Source organism: Melozone crissalis, unplaced genomic scaffold (assembly GCF_028551555.1).
Source record: "Melozone crissalis strain CALT ecotype California unplaced genomic scaffold, PUWL_Pcris_2 ptg000016l_1, whole genome shotgun sequence".
Taxonomy (NCBI): Eukaryota; Metazoa; Chordata; class Aves; order Passeriformes; family Passerellidae; genus Melozone; species Melozone crissalis.
The window spans coordinates 18938811-18958504 of record NW_026535794.1 but is presented as its reverse complement, the minus strand read 5'-3'; the positions used below and the strand labels follow the sequence as shown (position 1 = coordinate 18958504).

General features: G+C 38.0%; 1 protein-coding gene across 1 annotated transcript in view; it reads left to right on the top strand.

Moving 5' to 3' along the window:
• SPAG6 (sperm associated antigen 6) overlaps nt 1-16406 on the top strand; it is a 34588-nt gene extending 18182 nt beyond the window's left edge. The window contains exons 5-11 of the mRNA XM_054274199.1: nt 3003-3208; nt 4063-4236; nt 6640-6792; nt 9126-9317; nt 10484-10600; nt 13327-13472; nt 15665-16406. Coding sequence (XP_054130174.1) covers nt 3003-3208; nt 4063-4236; nt 6640-6792; nt 9126-9317; nt 10484-10600; nt 13327-13472; nt 15665-15731 — 1055 coding nt within the window. The 3' untranslated portion in view covers nt 15732-16406. The remainder of the gene's footprint in view (nt 1-3002; nt 3209-4062; nt 4237-6639; nt 6793-9125; nt 9318-10483; nt 10601-13326; nt 13473-15664) is intronic.
• The last annotated feature ends 3288 nt before the right edge of the window (nt 16407-19694 follow it).

The window sequence follows — 19694 nt, the reverse complement described above, 5'->3', positions numbered from 1 at the left end:
TTTGTTGGCTTTCCCCTCTTCCTGATCACGTAAACTCATGATAAGTCTTCAACCTACTTTTAATTAATTTCTTCATCCCTGATGAGTGCTTTTGTATTGAGACAAACCAGCGCAACTCTACTACAACTTCAAGTTGTACTTGAACTGGTGGCTTCTCAGACTCCAAAATCTGCCTTTATTAGTCTTTCTTCTACATCCATTTGAATCTTGTCTATATTATCTCCACTTGCTAAAATCTTCCTTATGTAGATCTGGATGAAAGTGTTTTATTTTTGGTCAGTTTTGAGACATAGTTCTCTTGTGTCTGACAAATAGAGTTCAATTTCCTAACCTTCTGTGGAATTAAATGAGGTTCATACATTAGCTTTTCTCTGCTGTCTTTTCTTTTGTCTTTTCTTTGCCCTTATAGTACAGCCTTGGCGTAGTATTTGGAAGAGTATTTTTGTAATTTGTTTTAGTTATTTTTTAGAGTGAATATTTGGTTTAAAAAATTCCTTATTGCCAAGTTTGTTTTCACCTCTAACTCCTTCTCAGTCTAGATTTTTTCCCACCTCTGTCTGTGTTTCTAAATGGATGGCAAAGTTTCATGAATCCTTTGGTGTATAATCTGCATTAAAGATGTTCTACAAGTAGGAAGATTAATTGAGCCTTTTCTTGAGGGAAAAAAAAGATTTACAATTTATAATAGCGTCATTAATACTTAGAATTGTAATTTTGGGCTGAATTTTCAGGGAAACAAGATGGGAAGTACTGTATTTCCTTTCTTCCCTGCCTCAGCTTTTCTGTTTTTCTGACAGTCCATTTACGACTTGTCTGTCTTGACACAGGTCCAGCCCTCCATGTGGTAAGTTATTAGCCATGAACCTTATAAACACCACTGGAAGAAAAACCATTTAATTACCCATGACCAACAGTAACCATCAGTATTTAAATGATATCAGACTTCCAGCAGCAAGAGCTGATCTAAATTGAATCAGATTTAGGTTGCTCTTTCAAAATAACTTTTAGGGTTACTTTTGCACGCCTGAGAGTAGCTGTGACCTGAAAGTATTGCTCTTTCTCTCCCTGCTTGAACTTCATGATTTTAGCTCCTAAGACATCAAAGAAGGCCATTCTTCTAGCACCATGTCCCTCTTGACATCAGATTCCTGATTTTAGCATTTCCCAGCAGACTGTGGGCAGTGGAGCTCTGGTTGCTCTGAAGTTCTGAGGCACAGCTGGAGGGGTTAATCTGGGCTGTGGGTCAGTAGATCACCATGAATTCCACTTGGTCAGTGGGCAGCAGCAAAACACGATCTGAAGAAACTGGGCATGGCTTTTTCCCCAAAAACTGACTGTAATTTATACCATTTATATTGATTAGCTCCTTTTCAGATTTGTTTTGACATACATTTCAGGTATATTTCACTTCGGATTTTTAAAATACAGCATTTGAGTTTGTTGAAATCTTATGATTTGTGTATTTTGAGGATGCATGCACTACATTTTCAGTCAAATATTTATTTGAAAAATGAACTTTGTGGAGTTAATTTTACAGTTTCACAGAATGTTCTGAATTGGAAGGGACCCACAAGGATCATCAAACCTTAAGTAAATGGCCTGTCCAGGGTTTGAACCCACAACTTTACCATTATTAGCACTATGCTCTAGCCAACTAAGCTAATTTCAGGGTATTGTATTAGTTTAAAAATTATTGCATTATTTATTTTTTGGATGTAATATTTATATTTTCTTTAAAATATTGTATAATAAAATAACATACAGTGTAAATATTTGACTTATCACATGTATTGCAGTGTGTGGCTATAACTCACTAATTGAAAACAAATCTGGTCTGGAACATTACTTGGATATTAACAACGTAATGATGACATGACATACAGATTTCATGAAAAACTATATTAGTCTATGTATATTTAATGAAGTATGCTGTATTTTTCTTAGTATGAAAATCTCTTTATGGATGGACTATAAATCAAAAGCTAAGTTAGAGTCTTGAAATACAACAGCCATATGTTGCCATGGTACTGTAAGTCAAGATAAATGTTAAAGATAATAATGGATATGCATAATAAGGTGTAGCAAAACTGAACGAAGAACCTAATAGATTATTAAATCCCCTATGGTTTTTACCACTTTTTCAACACTATTTTAAAATAGCACAGCTTGGTTATAATATAAATTTTGCTTCTGATACCCAGTAATTCTCATTTTAGGACTGTGATTAATGCTGCATACACAGAGAGAGCTAATGAATTTCTAATAGTGTAATTTTTGTCCATGTCAGCTAATCACACGCTCAGATTTTTTTTTCTGTTTAAGGTGCAGTTAGTTAAGGATATTGTGCTAATCTCAGACACACAATATCACTGATGATATTTCTCATTTGTCTAATTGTGTATGATAACATTTTCTTGTCATTAAAGTATAAATTCTGTCTCATCCTACATATGATAGCAGACTAGTTTTGATCACCAAGTTCCATTTTTGCAATCTTCTTTGTAAGATAAATCTTTTATGTATGTTTTTTGTATTTTTGTTTTTGGCATTTGATCTATGCTAATATCTGCTTATCATTTAAAGAGGGTAAAATGCTCTCTAATTAGCCGGTTGATAAAATTTTGGTACTTTGGCTTTCTGTGTTGTTGTTAGCCATGCATAAAATGCTTTCCTATTGATCAGTGCAGAATAGCCAGAGTTTAAACAGCTGACATCTGCTTACTTTAAAAAAAGAAAAAGAAAACAGAATAACAAACCATTTCAGCCTAATCTACCTCAAATGTGTGCATGTAAATGGAGGTCCATCTATTGACCTGCATTCTTTTCAGTTGTGGATTGGTCCACACGGTTTATGAAACCAGGAGGGCTGATTTGAAATGCAGATGTCGAGACAGTGAACTACACCCTCCCCTTTTTCCTTTGCTGTATCTGTCAGGGTGAAAAATGGCTTGCACAAGGGTCAGTCACCCATACTCACTTAATTACTTTCCTTGGACCTACAGAACTGTCACAAGCTGTGGTGGATGCAGGAGCTGTTCCTCTTTTAGTGCTCTGTATCCAGGAGCCAGAAATTGCTTTGAAAAGGATTGCTGCTTCAACTCTCAGTGATATTTCAAAGCATTCTCCAGAGTTAGCACAGACAGTAGTGGATGCAGGAGCTATCGCTCACTTAGCTCAGATGATCCCGAACCCTGATGCTAAACTGAAGGTACATTTAATTTTTTTTTATCTCCATTCTACCAGTCATTACTTGAGATTGAATCAAAGACATGGATGTGCATATTTATTTAGAAGCTCTTGGTTTGGGTGTTAACAAAATGTAACTATGTAGTTAGTGACAAAGAGTTCTGCACATATTTACAAATTTAGCTACTGGATATAAACTGCAGCTCTGTGAGGAACAGCTAAACTAATCTTTAAAGTGAGAAGTATGGGGTTTTTTTAGAAATATACAGTTTATGAAGAATGCAACAGATACTTTTAATAGGTAAGATTTGCACATTTCAGTTACAAAAAAGGTTTTGCATACTAAAGATTATATGATAAGCCAGTTAATAGTGAACTTATTGTGTTTTAGAATGTACTATCTGATGTGAATAGCTGTTGCCAAAGGTTTAATCACTAGTGTTTAACTGACAAAAAAATTTGTTTCTTATTGTAAATTTTCTGTCTTACTCTACCAAACAGAAGACAACATAAAAATGCCACAAAGATTTCTTAATATAAGATCTGACAGATCCAATTTATGTAAATAGAAATACTTTCTATAGATTTTAGTAAATTTTAAATTACAGTTTTAAATGGTGTATATATATATTTTTTTTTAAATACATACAAGTTTGAGTGGGATAAAACAAAAGAGAAACTTTTATTCAGGAACCAGCGAATGTTCGGTGCCATTATATTTGTGCATGAATTGACTCAGTGAATTGTAAAATAGCTGTAATTGTTTTCCCTATCCTGCTTTGTTTTCCTTGATGCAATAGATTTTTGTGTGCAGGGGGAGTGTGTGTTGTGGGATGTTTGTATGCTATTGATTTTATAACAATTTTTATTTACTAGCGTCAGGTGCTGTCAGCTCTAAGCCAAATAGCAAAGCATTCAGTGGATCTTGCAGAGTTGGTGGTTGAAGCAGAAATTTTCCCAGTTGTGCTCACATGCCTGAAGGACTCAGATGAATATGTCAAGAAAAATGGTGCAACTTTAATTAGAGAGATAGCAAAGCATACGCCTGAGGTAAAACCTTGAAAATGCAAATACAAGGTCATATCATTAGATTTTACACTTTAAATAAAATACAGGATTATTCTGTCATTTGCTTTTCGAAAGGGAGGGCAAATGGCTGTTTGGCATGTTCATTGGAAAATATGGAAATGCTGATATTATGAGATGTGTATTGAATATGAATTGGGTTAGGAAACTGGGAATCATAAAATGTACACCTAGCTACTTCATTCTATGAGATATCAGCACAGAGAGGGAGGTCTTGGCTGACAGTACTGTCAGTCCTAGATATTAAAAATATTATGAGAAAAGCCTCACAGAAGTCATGATACCAGCTAATAAATTGCAAGATCATCCTTTAACAATAATAGATGGCGTGTGTCTGTTTAAAAAATCTTCAGGGGTGCTGGGATCACATTTTAATTATTTTTCCAATGACAGCGAAGGTCAAAAATTCTCTTATTTATTATTAACCTGATGGTAACTTGAGTTTGTAATTTGAGTTTGAGCATTCACAGTGTTTTTACCCATAGGAAGGTGGGGATATTTGGCAAAGTCAATACAAAATAAATAGGAAAACCATATAATTATAACTATGGTAATCTGCCAGACCACAGAGATAATTAAAAGACACTAAATATGACTTTGTAATGAAATATAAGCCATGTATTTGTGGAGCACACTAATGCTGAGCATAGTAATTTCAAAATCATGATGCTAACTTAACAACTGAGAAGTGTTTAAACATGAATGTTGTGCAGTTTCTTCAGCCTGCCAGTCTTTAAGCTGGTGATAAAAGTTTACAGTCTTGGCACATTTCCTGCTTTCTCCCTGTACCTCATGGGCAATGCAACTTCACTTCCTCAAAAAAGTAAAGAAATTATCATTATCAAAAGGGGGCTCTAGAGTGAGAAGCCAGAGACCAAACTCAGGATTGCAGGTGAAGCCAGAAGAGCTTCTGGCACAAGAGGACCTGGCCTTGCTAGCAGCTCTCCAGAGGAGCATCTTGGTGGCTCCTAATGGGAACAATCCATGTCTGACTCAGGGTGACAGAGATGACTGTCCAGCTCTGGGAACTCTGTTCAAGCAATGCATGTTGCAGTGGAGACAGGCTGGCAAATGATGTTTCTAGAGGACTGGGCTGTGTCATTTCAGACTCATGGCTTTTAGATCTCGACTCTCTAGCTCCAGATGCAGTAAAATTCATGGGAAGGGCAGCAGCAGAGGGACTTGGAGTGAGGGCTGAGGGACACAGCAGGAGCTCTGCACATCCAGGTGCACATGGCTGTGTCCAGATGTGGGACTCGTTTGCCATTGGCTGTAATTCACAATCATGTGAACAGATTTTCCTAAGCACTAACTGAAAGTTTCATCTGGCTGTTTCATGAACAAAATAATCCCCTTTTAAAGGCTCTAAGACAAAGGTGGATTTCATATTTATAGAAATCAACTGGTTTGGGAATTCATGTGCCTCCATTTTATTAATTTAATTTTGACTTTTAAAAACACCTTCCTTTTGCTTTGGAATCTGTAGGGAGAATGGGATATACCTAAAAACATGGAAGAAAATAAGAAGAAGATGAATAAGAAATAATTTTGACTTCTATGCATTATTGATATCATACATATTCCACTGCTGTCCCTCAAGTGATGTGACAAGTTTGCTTTTGGTAGAAACCCATGTTGCATTGCTTGATTATTATTTATAAGCAGGGCTACGTCATTTGGCATTCTGGGGCAGACTCCATTACCCATCAAGTGTGTTCCCTGGACACTTTCCTCAGAGCATGCTAACATGGCAGAACGGTGCAGCCCAAGTCAGTTTTGCACGTCCAGAACGGTTGTCCTTGGCTTCAAGCCTTGATGTGAGGATCCACAAAGGATTTTATGCCACAGAGGTAATTTAGAATGCAGGTGAGAGGAGGAATGGGCCTTTGCCTCTATCCCTGCACAAAACATAGGATGTTAGTTTGGGAATGAGGGGCTACTAGGATGAAACAGTATCTGGTTCATTAGGTGCATCTTCAAGATCAGTGCTGTGATAGGCTGTCATTTGCACATTTCTCTGGTGTGTGATGATGGAGTAGAGAATATGGAATGACTATGACTATGACTATATCCTTGATGCTGTATAGCATGGAATGACTATGCTGTATAGCATAGTCATTCCATGCTATACAGCATCAAGGATTCAGAACCCTGATTTCCTTGCAGTAAAGTCAATCAAAAACACAGCAGCAAATCAGCCTCATTCCTGAAAACTTGATGCTGCACTTAGTTCCCAACAGTCTATATGATACATACAATACTTTTATTTCATAAAACAGGAGCAATACATTAAAAGACTTCTCTGATGTGATTCTTTATGCCTGTTGATACTTCAGAGCCTCTAATCTGTTCTGTTTATCTTTTCAGCTTTCCCAGATTATAGTAAATTCAGGTGGAGTTGCTGCAGTGATTGATTGTATTGGCAGCAGCAGAGGGACTGTCAGGCTGCCTGGCATCATGACACTCGGCTATGTGGCGGCTCACTCGGAGAACCTGTCAATGGCAGTGATTGTCTCCAAGGTTAGCCATCACTTTGTTGTCTTCCTGTAGTTCTTCAGCCGTATTCTTTGGTACAGGTACAAATTAACATAGGCAGAGAATGTATTTTGTGACAGGATTATATACTTGCTCTCCATGAATGCACTTTCTCCTACTATTGCTGCTTTCTGTGACTGAAATTCTGTGTCAGCCTGATAAAAGGGTGCCTTTATGGTGTTGAACCTTTCACAGAACATTGTGGATTAGTTGGTATTACAGTGTGTGATTTTTCTGTGTTGCAATTGCATGGGTACAGAAAATAAGTGACTGAATTTCTGCAGTCTGCTTCCTCTTAAAATATGTATTTGTGGCTGCATTGAAAGCTCCATTGGAACACCTGTGTTTAAAGGTGTGTTCTTCATTGTACAAACATGGCTCTGCTAGTGCTGCTGGAGTATCTTGCAGCAGCCATCTTCAGACTTGAAAAGACCTCAGTTCCTTATGTAATGTGGTTTGATTCAGTTCTGCAAGTGACATTTCAAATGAGTAAAGTTATACATTTTCAGGTTTAAATAAATTCTGCTGGGCAATGATATGGAAGAGAGAAAATTTGCAATGTTTGCAATAGGTGAAATTAGTGCCTGGCTTAGTAGTGTGATGTGAATAATGCTAACTAATGACAGAAGGAAGAAAACAATTTCACTAACATTTTGGACCCATTTTCACACTATCAGTCATTCAAAGTGTATGTGTGAGTGGAGCAACAAAACAGTATAAATAAAGGAACAGAAATGTCTTCTAGTAGAAATGCAAGTTGAAAAATGGAAGTTGCTACAACATAACATAGTATGCAGGGAAAGTAGGAGTGATCAAAAAAATGCTCTTCTGTATTTTAAAACTAAAGAAATAGATGCTTTTTTCTTGCCATCTCAGGTGGTCCTTCTTCTCTGGATATGTCTTTCTTTCCACTTTTAGTGATGCCTAGAGCAAATATGCTCCTGCTTTTGAGTACTTGAAATTAAATGGGATGAAACCAGGATTAAGTTCTGGAGGAAGCCCCTAAGTTAGATTTTTGCAGAATAATAATTATTCCTGTCATAACTGGATGGAACTGCTGTGAGAGCTGTTCTAGGGATCTGGGCAAACTTTGATGAACTTAAATGTGTTAATGAATGATCTACTAAAGAAATAATAATAAATTTCAATAAACCCAAAACCCATTAAAAAAAACCAAAAAAAAACCCCAAAAACTTCCTCAGGGGAAATTAAATGGTGGAGTGGAACATAGTGCTGAGGATGGGGCTTGGCAAACTGGAACCATTTGAAAGAAATGCACTGTGGCATAACCATATGCAGTTAGACACTGCTGATGTTATGATGTAAAGGGATAGTTCCATTCCATAGTACTCTAGCCTGGAAAGGATGGATTTTGAACAATGATTTTTGGGATCATACTGGACAAACACTACATTGTGGTCTTCTGCTATAAGGCAGTGGCAAAACCCCCCCACAATTTAGTCCTTTGTGATATGAAAGAGTAGAAGATGAAGCATTATTGGAAAAGTTAATCTATTTGTTTTAGTAATATGTATAGTTCTACTGTCTGTATTTGAAAAGTATCTTGGGGAAAAAGCCCAAAACAACAAAGCAGAAGAGTAGAGAAGGATTAATGAGATGGAGAAAAAGTTTTTTTTTGGATAGAGGTTTAGTAGCCTTGCCTTACCTAAAGTAGCATGAAATGTTTCCTGTTGGAGTGTTTTGGCATAAAATACCAGCTACTAGGTAGTTGTGGAGAAAGTATAAAGACCCTGAACCAGAACAACTTTAGCTGGATGTGAGATCTCCACCTCTTGATGTCTGCAAATCAAAAGCTGAAGCCCTTCTTGAAGTGATTGGGTGAGTCAAACATGAACTACTGGGCTCAAGAAGAGGTCGATAAGTTGAAATTCAGTGCTGTGGAAAGTAAAAAAAGAAAGAGACTCAGTGATTGAGGCCTTCTGGTCTTAAACTGATTTCATAGAATCATAAGTACTCAAATTCTTTTATTTTCAGTCTGAGAAAACCTGCCATCTTTACTCAGTACAGCCTGAATTATGTTGTGTATTCTTTTTATACCTTAAATTTGCATGTTTGTTCAAACTGCTCTCTGACTTAGAACACTGAATGTTTATTTTAAACTATATTTATTAATATTTATTAAAAATTCTCACTAATCATAATGCTGTAAAAATATGACGCCACTAGCATGCATTCTCTTACAGCCTTTTTTTAGAAGAGTGTAAATAGAGAATCATTTTCTAACTATCTGTGTCTGTTTCACGTTGTCGTTCCCTCGTCTACATTTGTAAAGGTTGTGCTTTTGATTAATGCTGCAGGGAATACCACCACTGTGTCTCTGCCTGGTAGAAGAACATGAAGATCATATTAAGGCAGCAGCTGCCTGGGCCTTGGGACAGATTGGAAGGCACACTACCGAGCACGCCCGTCATGTGGCAGTGGCAAACGTGCTGCCCACGCTGCTCGATATCTTTGTGGACCCACGCAGCTCAGAAGATCTAAGAACAAAAGCAAGTAGATTTGTAGTATTTGCTCTATGGTATTTTAATTGTAATCAAGAGGTTTAAGTGCTTAAAAATGACTAAATTATGTGTTTTTATTGATGCTCACTGAGTCACAGCTTTCTTGGGTGCTGTGTCACTTATTAGGGGACTGGCTGGTCCTAATGCATGTGCATGTGGTGTATACCAAATCATATGCTACAGCCACCACAGGCTAATTCCTTATTTTTTTCCCAGTTTAAATCAGAGTTGCATAGACCCATATTGCTGTAATTTCTTGTGACTCATTTCTAATTATCCACTTCTTTTTTTGCAAGTATAAGCTCTTGTAGAAAATATTACAGTCCTTGTAATAATTTTGCCTACATTTTTATTATTATAATAAAACTGTAACAGCTAATCAAGACTCTGCTCTTTAAAACTTGCAACTGCCCATATTTAGGGCCTTTCCTTGTGTGGGAGCCAGTAGAGTTGCATTTTAGTAAAGTGTATTTCTGAGCAACAGTAGGAGTGCAATAGCACAGGATATGATCTCTCATGTTGCACTATGCTTCTGTATGTTCCACTGAAATGCCACATTCCATGTGAAGTACCTTTTATGTAGTCATTTCCACTAGTCCCAAAAACATTGAAGCCAAATTAGCTGTACCTGTGATCCTGCCCAAGAAGGTTACTTCTGCTTGTATCAGTCAACACTGAGTTTGTTTTCAGAAATATGCACCAATGCACAATTGTTGCACTCTCTCTTTTCCCCCCTGCCTGGACCGTACTGCACTTTGCTACCCCAGACCAGCAGCCTCTCCTAGTAAGCCACTTCTAAAACACAATCTTTTAAAGTATGTTTTGATTTAACTTTCTTATTATATTAGAGTACTTCAATTTACCTTAAAGGGTCTACTCCAGCTTTCATTATAGTCAAAGGAAAATTGCCATTACTTTGACTGTAGATAACATAATAATAATATGATGCACTGTAGGTTTTGAGGTTTAATAAATCTAAGTAGAGAATTGATTCTTCATTAAGTGACCTGATAGATATCATAGTTTCTATTCAGAAATTGCCCATTGAAAATTCTGATCAATTTGCTTTTTTGATCAGACTTCAGTGATATATATGAATTCTTGTTGTTTTTGTTGATATTTTAATACAGAAAGTTTATTTTGCATTTCAATAGACTAAGAAAGCCTTAAAGAACATTCTTCAGAAATGCACGTATCTTCCAGCACTTGAACCCCTGCTTCATGAGGCCCCTCCCAGTATTATGAAGCATATTATTGGGCAGTTTAGTAAGGTAAGAAAAGGCTCTTCTTGGTGACTAATATGTTAATTGCTAATTGTTTCCCATTTAGCCACTCTAAAGGTGTCATTGTTTTATCAGGATCCTCAAGCATCCCCTTCCAAAGCAGTTTGGATTCTGTTCTTTTGTCTTATACAGCTGGATACTGTTTCATTTGGAATCTGCCATAATTCATCCTAAGACTGGGCAAACAGTTTCTTATAAGCAAGGTGTTTTTTTCTTCCTTGCCTCTTGAGATTAAGTGGAATATTAACTCACGTGCAAATATTTTCGCTGAGCCAATGTATCACATAAATCCCAGTCACATCTGTTTTAGATAAACTACAAGCTGTCTGTACAGCAGTGACTTAAGTCAGATATTTTACGATAATATAAAGGCTTCACTCCTTTTATCCTGATTAATTTTCAGTCTCAAATAAGTGTAAAAATTCCAAATCTTTTCTCATCCCTCTCAATATTTTGAAAACTTAGTTGTTAAATACATTGTTGATTTGAATGCAGCATGTAAAAGTGATACAATTTATTGAAAATATTTAAAATTTGTAAGTAATTGCAACTGACTGGGAGACTTGCAGTGTCTGTAATGGTCAGCACATGGTGGGAATCCTGTTCAACTACAGACTATGTTTTGTGCAATACTCTGCAGTGTAACCTGTTAGCAGGGATACCAAGCTCTGTGGGTGAGATGCTCTTTCTGGAAATGGCCAAGTAAAACACTCTTGATACTCAGTTCTGATTATGACAGATCTGGAAGCACTTATGTTGGTAGTGCAGATTCCTGATTACATTGCCACAGTTTCATTTCTCCTGTCTTCTTGCTAAGGCTGTTCAAAGACTGGAGATTTGCACAGAATCCAGTCCCTTTTGCTTCTCTGTTCTGACTGGAGCCCAGTGTGTAGCAATTGGTTATCCAGTATGTATTTGAACATTGCTTGCTATTGAAATGGTTTTGTGCCCTTCATATCAGCTGATATTTTGTTTTGTTTCAATTTTCTCCTTTGCCTATATGTTATTAAACTATACTTGTCTGGCATTTGCTCTTCTGAAGTGTACTCTTAATTTTAAGTTCTCTGTAGTAAAAGCATTTGTCTCTCCTGTACCGTAGCTTGGGAATTTCCTATTCTTAGAGCTGTGGTCTGTTGCTTCTGTGGGCTTATTTATGGCACAGTAAAAGCCTTATTTCCAAGCTGTGCTTCAAAATGGGGTGCTATTTGTTTTTCGTGCTGGACTGTATATTTTAGCATTAGCGTTTTCAGAGTTTGTGCAGTTCTGTGCTGTCTCAGGTTGGACTGGGGGAAGAGACTGTGTCTCAGAGGTGCTCTCTCTCTTTGGGGCCCCTTCCCAGAGAGTTTTTGCTGTCTTATCCAGGCTGGAAGTCGCAGTGTGGAGGAGGAAGGCAGGGAAAGGGCCATATCCTGTCTCCTTGCTAGTTCCTCCTTGGCAGTTCTTGTTGTGGGAGAGATGTGAAAACAGACGTCTGTTCAGTTCCTACAACGAAAAAATCACAGTCGTTCCTGACACTTCTGTGGAGCATAGAATAGAGAGAAGTCTTTGTGCTCTCCTGCTTTTTCTTTACCTGTCTGTTGATTTTGTACAGCCTAGAGGAATCAGAGAAATGAAGGTTGTTTGCCTGAATGCATGGAAGCAATTTTGTTCTTTTTCTTCATCCTTTTGGGCATTTCCTTCCTCATTTGAGGCTCTTGTTTTACACTGAAATACAGTCAAATTTATGGCTTAATGTCTGACCAGTGTGGAAGCTTACAAAATGTTTTTGCCCTCATAATCTGTAACTCTCAGAGTTGGTTTCAAACGCATCTGGTTTTGCTGTAGATGCAGCTGACATCTTGCAGTATCTTTCTGTCTTTTTCTCTCTATTTTTTTTTTTTTAATAATATTGCAGCCCTATGGGCCTATGGACTACATGCAGTCATTCTCCCTCGCCTGGCCCAGCCCCCACCTCCCTCCCTCCTTCATCCCTCCCTCCCTCCCTCCTCCCTCGCTGCCGTCCTCTGGACAGAGCTGCGTACTGGCATCACTCAGGGAGCACAGAATGTTATTGTCTGATCATTCCTGCTTCTCATCCCCTTTGGCTGCAGAAACTTCACGTTTTTGCTTTGTGTGTGTGTTTGTAAAAGGCTTCCATGGCTACACAGTGTGTTAAAGGATTTTAATATCTAGGAATTTAATAGTAGCATGTAATGCTTCAAGGCTGTATTGTTCACTTGCAACAATTCTCAGTATTGTTTTCATGCACTAATCTATACTAGATCATTATAATGATATAAAATTCAGCTCTACAATTAAACTGTGGGAATTGACATAAAAGACCTGAATAACTTGGTTTAAGTGGAACAGATGCTGTTGTTATTCCATGTTAGTGTTTTGTTTTGATTGTCTATTTATTCTCCACAATCTTATTGTCTCTGTAGGAATAATTCAAGAAATATTATTTATGTAAGGATAAATATTAAATTCATTATTTTAAATATGTTATGTATTAAAGTACATTATAAATTATGTTGTAATCATAAAGGGCTGGTTTCTGGGGGTTTTTTCCCTATACAGCTGGGTGTTATAATACAGTAGTCATTACAGATGTTGTTTCTCTGATTTTCCTTTTTATCTGTCCTCTGAATTAAAAACAAATAAGCAATATTTGAGCCTAGTAGCATACAGATTAATTCAAAAGAATTTTTTAAAATGTACTATTCTGTGTGTAGGTGCTACCACATGACAATAAAGCACGTCGTCTCTTTGTAACAACTGGTGGACTTAAAAAGGTTCAAGAAATAAAAGCAGAACCTGGGTCACTTCTTCAGGAATATATCAACACTATTAACAATTGCTACCCAGAGGAAATAGTAAGGTGGGGAAAATTAAATTTAAAGCATTCATACTTGTAATATTGTTAGATGTTTTTCACAAGAACAACACAAAGGAAGGATTTAAAATAGTAATTTAACTCCTGTGTGAATTTTGGTTTTAATAAAACCAAAGCATTACATTTGGTTAATTGCCCCAGCAGTAACACAACCTCTGGACACATACATTAGAATGCTTTCTCTTTTTGTATTTGGAATCAAATTTCTTTGTCTGTCAACAAAGCCCAAATAATCAGGCTCTTGCAGGAAAGTGTGAAGAAAAGTCACTGCCCAGATGGACTCTGAGTTTTCAGTACAACCACTCATATTTATGAATGGCTGTGGGAAATTTATTTTGGTAACTTGTTTGTGGATTACTTAGGCTCCAAAAATACAGGTATTGGTGAATCTTTGGTTGCATCCTTAACTTTCATAATAGTGTGTCTGAACTAGAGTATTCAGAGGCTCCTTTGAAACTTCCTCTGATGTACAGAGGGTCCAGGGGCTCTCCTGCACAGTTGGTCTGCCCACAGCTGCCCTTCCTCCCTGAGCCTCATCACAAGGCTTAAGTGTTATATAAAAGGACCATACACCAGCTGTCTGCACCAAGTTGAACTTTGCCCTTAATGAATACAGAAACACTATTAAATAGCTTACAGTCAAAATGTCACCATCCTAAATTGTAATAATGAGAGAAATGCCCTCCTAGATTCTGGATATCCATTTACCAGTCCTTCACTCCATCAACACATCAGAAGGATGTTGTACTCATGTACTCCCTCTACAGGCTCTGAAAATCTGCATCATCAATTTTAATTACAGCAGCAGAGTTCTTCAGCTAGTAGTAGCTAGAAACTAAGTCTCACAAAATGAAGGCCTGTTTGCCTCTACAAAGAAAAGCCAGTGGCTGTCAAATGGGTAAAAGCAAAGTCATAAAGAAATTTTATTCTGTAGCTAGTACTTCAGAGGGAAAGAGGAATTTGTTTATGCTTTTCTGGATATTAATAATGTTTCTTTGTTATAGCTATTTTCCCCCCTGTAAATGAAAAAAGGTTACTCATCTAGCCTGGGATGTAATAAAGGAAAAGGCCCCTCTGAGCATCTCTTGCTTGCCTGTCTGTGCTTCTGCCTGATGTTGGTTGCGCTGCCTGAGGCACAGCAGCTGTGATAGAATCCAGCTCTGGGTTTGTCCTGGAGACCTGTTATTTTAGGCTGTTTGCAGACTGAATACAGTAATGCATTGGAAAGTTAGCTTTACAAATCATAGAACTAATATGAGGTTTAAAAAGAGTTTAATTATGCCGAAATTATTCAGAAAAATGAAAATTAACAAGGTAAATAGATTTTCCTTCAAGGGAAAGCATTGGGATTTTTTTGGAGTATATTTGAGGCCTACATTACATGGAAGTGTGTTCCTCTCTCTTTATAGTTGAGGCTTTCAGGGCTCAGAGGTGGCAATTCACATGCCTGCAAAGCTAGAAATACCCTGAGATATATGTTTTTAGAATAATACAATATTAAATTTCAAATTCTCTTAACCTGGAAAACAAGAACTAAATGCAGCTTTGATGCTTGCATATTGGATGCATGTAGTTGGTCCATTTGGAAAACCAGTTGAATGACAGCAGGACGGCAATGGAACCATAGAGTCCTACTCTAATGAAAACCTCCTGGACAGTGTCCATCCCTGAGTGGCATTAGAAAGAGAGAAGGTCACTGTGACAATTTTTTTGGTTCCAGAACCAGTGTCCCTCTCATGGATGTAGACTTCATGTGAGCTTTGGGGAGTGTGCTTATGTCTGACAAGCACCAGCAGACTATTGTCATTTGCAGCCAACAGTTCTGTGTAAAATAATGCTTTTTTGTTAAAGGCCATAATTTCAAAAGAAGCCAGCACCTACATTTCTTAGTAAAGACAATGCTTATGGCAGCTGAACCTATCTAAAATGTAGCTGCTTACCTACATGCCCTAAAAGAAGCTAAACATATTTTAAAAAACCTGACTTCCAAGTATAAATGGTAATGGAAGTTGAAAAGCAGATTGTTAAAATGTTGTAGAGGAGTAACTGTAGAATTCCTTGACCGGTGTTTAATGCTAGGATTTTTTCCTGATCAGTAGAAATATGCATAGTATTTCATTACTTTGCACAGAACATGCCTTGTAGTCTAACACACAAACAAAATGCTTCTCTTTCAGGTATTATTCCCCTGGATATTCTGAGATACTCCTGGAAAGGGTGGAAAATTACCAACCAGTTTTATAAACTTCAGTGTTTTATTAGAGCTACATTTCACATTTATGCCTTTATGACTGTAATACAAATACAGCTGTTAAAAGCCTTGCTTGATTCTCAAATCTCTTTCTACTTTTTGAACTACTGAAAAAGCTCAACAATTCTAGCAAGCTATATTTTGTTCTTTATAAACTTGTTTGTTGCTAAGTTTTTGTTCCTTTTTGTTTTACTTTAACATTACTACCAGATATTGCCACATATATGAATGGAATTTCATGCAGGGGTGATGATTTATCACAGAAGCTTTTTTAGAATCAGTCATTTCCTTTTCCTTCCACAAGAAAAGTTTGTTATCTCATTCAAATTTTAGCCTTCTCAGTACTATTACCATTTTCTCCTTTTGCCTTTGTATATTGTTTAAAGCTTCCCAGGCTTGATGAGGGGGAAAAAGCTGACCCCTGTGCTTTTCTAATTATGGAATTCTTTCTGCACTGAGATATCTCCTACTGCTACCTTTGAGGAAGTAAAGTGTTGTGATTTTACATCTCCAAACATGTTAGCAGCAGCTAAAGAAAGAAATAATCAGAGATGAAGATGATACAAGGGCTGAATTCTTCATTGTATGGTAGTGTGGTGATCCTGGCCTGGGAGATAATACATCTTCTGCAAAAGTCCTCCTAATTAAGGCAGGATTTGCTGTGGAGGAAAGGGCAAAAACTATTTAGTCTGTGGTTGTTCCTCTTGAGAAGGACAGAGTGAACTCGGAACTTCATGGACACAAGGGGAGGGACCCTGGGAGGTTTGGTTTGCAGGGGTCAGCAGCAGATTGGTGTGGCTCAGAGGAGAGGAGCTTTGCTTGGCTGCAGGAACACTGATAGCCGCGTTCTGAGCACATTCACAGGAAATCTGAGGACGCTTGGGTTGCACTGATTGGACTGATGGGACTAAGGTGGCTTGGGATTTTTCCTTCAAGAGCTGAAATAGCTGAAGAGTTGAGTTAAAACACATTTGGAACTTAAGTCTTGAAGCTGCAAGATCACATCGACTCAGAGGTATGAGCCCTTTCCCATCTGAAGAACATCCTGAAACTATTTTTACCTTCTTTTGGAGAGTGAAAAGATTTTTACATTCTGCTTACTCCTCTGGTGTATCACACACCAAACAACCCTCTCATCTTCCCTAATATGTAACTGTCATTTACCATTTTTTGTTCTAACCAGTTTTCTTTTTCTCATTTGCAGCAGTTTGGGGGAGTGTTTGTGGTTTTGTTTTGTTGGGGGTTTTTTGTTTTTTTTTTTTTTTTTGTTTGTTGGTTTGGTGTTTTATTTTATTTTGATTTGGTTTGGTGGGGCTTTTTTTGTTGTTTATTTGGCTTGCTTTGGTTTTTAAAATTTTTTTCCTGAAGGCTATTAAACAGTGTTTCTGGAATGGGACGTGGAAATACAGGCAGCCACAAGGAAAGACAATATTTGGAAACCTTCACTGGAGAGAAACTTACCTACTTTCTTAAACATAATGGGTTTATAAAAGAAGGATAGTCTCATCTTTTACTTGTAAAGCAGGAGCAAAGACTGATTGCAGTTGGAAATTATTTAGGGTGGCTTTTCTTTGCCAAAATCCAAATTAGTATTTTTTTTTATTCTTGCCAGCATATTTTTCAACAGTTCACAAAAACATGGGTGGGCTATGCTGTGTTGAAATTTATTTCTACAGAGGGCTGTGCTCCTGCTGTGAGGTACTTGGTGCTCTCAGACTCTGCAGGGGATGCACAGTACCTTACTGAGACAGAAACTGCTGGTGTCATGAATGTTGGTATAGAATCCACAGCAGATGGGTTCTTTCCTTAGCCCACAGCTAAGTGAAAAGCCTTGGAACTGACTAGCTTCTACCAAATGCCTTTTTGATTTTAGTGTTTATATTCTGACATTAATGCTAGGATATTCTGGCACTATTAATGCTAGTGGAAAAAATTTTGAGACTCTTAGCAAGATTGTTGTTAAGAGTCAATAATTTTAAGTCAATACTCAATAATTTTCTCACGTGCATTATGGATATTTAAAAATCAAATCTTGTACGACCTCTGAAACAAAATGCAGTGGAAGGGCTTCAAGAGAGTCTCGAAGGGTTTGAAGCCTCTGTTTTCCCTGGCAGAGCAGAAGTGGTGCAGAGGGGAGGCAGCAGAGGCATGGATGGAGCTGTGTCCCCACGGCTGCCGCCCTCCCTCGTGTGCTCGGGAGCACCCCCACCCCACACAATGCTAATGTATATGTTTTGTGCAGAGAGAGCAAAGAGGCTTCAGTCCCCTGACAAATGTGCTCCTGCTGTGTCACACTGTGCTACACTGTAAGGATTCCACAGGGTTAAATTTCAATGCCTAAACAATTTGTTCACAGTCTTTTCACAGTCTTTTTCTGATTCCTGACAAAGGAAATGATTGCACAAGGCAAACCTTCAAAGCGATCTGATTGTGTAGAGCACAATCTAAATCAGACCTAGCACAAATACATCTTTACATCCCTGGGCAGCTCTGGCCTGGGCCAGTGCCTGTTTGGCCCCTTGTTGCAGGATTCCTGGACGATGCCACATCCCATTAGGCTGTGGCAGTGCAAAGTCCTCTCCCACGCAGTTTGAGAGCCCAGCAGTTGTTGTTTACTGGCAGGCTGCTTCTCTGCATCACAAACACCTTGTGGCTGGAGGCTTCCCTGGAGGTACACATCTACACAAGTGAGATCTAGCCCTTTACAGCAGAATTATTGCTAATTTGTATTTTACTAATGGAACTATGGCAAGAGTTGCTTTTTTCCTGTAGTGTTTCAAAAGGTGTTTCTTCAGTGTTTCTATTCCATCCTCTCATTTGGTTTAAGTCATCATCTAAAACTATATTAATGTTTGTAATAGCTGCTCTGGCAGGCTTCAAGTGTGTATCATTTGTCTCAATTTCATATAATAAAATGTAGATTTGCATTTTAATTCGTTCAAATGCTGTTTTCATGCGAGTGTGTGACTATGGTGCTAGAGAAGATGAACAACAGGCTCATTTTGCAGCTTGGCCCCTACCCTGCCTTTGGATGTTTGTCTCAGCTTACCGCTCAACAGTGCCTGCTTTGGAGCTTAGGACATACAGGCATTTCAAGCAAGAGTCCCTCTCACAGAGGTGGCTTATTAAGACACACAAAGATAATAAAGCCAGTGCTTTGGCAGAAATAAATGTAAGCCCTTAAATCATTTTGCCTGTTCCTTTGTGGCATTGGGACTTTTCAACTCAAGTCTGTAAAGATCATCTCTGGGGGCCTGAGCTGTGATTTCTGTGTGCATTACTGCAGTTATTATTACATCTACAGATGTAAACCAGGGCCTTGACAGAACTTGTGGATGTGTAGAACTTGTACCATATTTCATTCAGCAGATGGATTAACTGGCCTACAAAAGCTCCTTTCTTTATCTGAATGACTGGAAACCTAGAGGATCTGAAAAGGGGAAATTCAAGGAGTTCAACTCTTGTGCATATAATATGTTCTGCATGTCCAGAGGGATTTACCAAGGGATTGCTTTGTCTCATCTGAAGTGATCAAGCTGCTGGAGACCTGCATCTTAACAAACAAATGAACAAAATGTTGAAGGAATTGAATGGAACTAGTGGAGGAAATGAACCTCATATTGTGATGTAAAGCATAAAGTTACTGTAATTAGGAAGTGGCTGGAGTGTGAGTAGATCTTCAAGTGTTCTTGATTTGGTCTAGGGAGTTGTGAACTAGCCTGACTCAAGGGGAATTTTAAGCATGGAAAATACCAGGGGATGCTTTCAACTTTGTTATAAATTGGAGTCCTCTGAGTTCTGGGTATGAAGGGGTGGCAGACAATTGTCTCACCGTGTGAGGAATCTGTGAAAGCATGCTTGCCTCAATTTCTTCCCTAATGGCTGCTTGGTTTCCAGTATCTTGGTTTTTGGAATTTTAGATCTCCCTTGGTGACCGGCAGGGGAAGGAAATATGG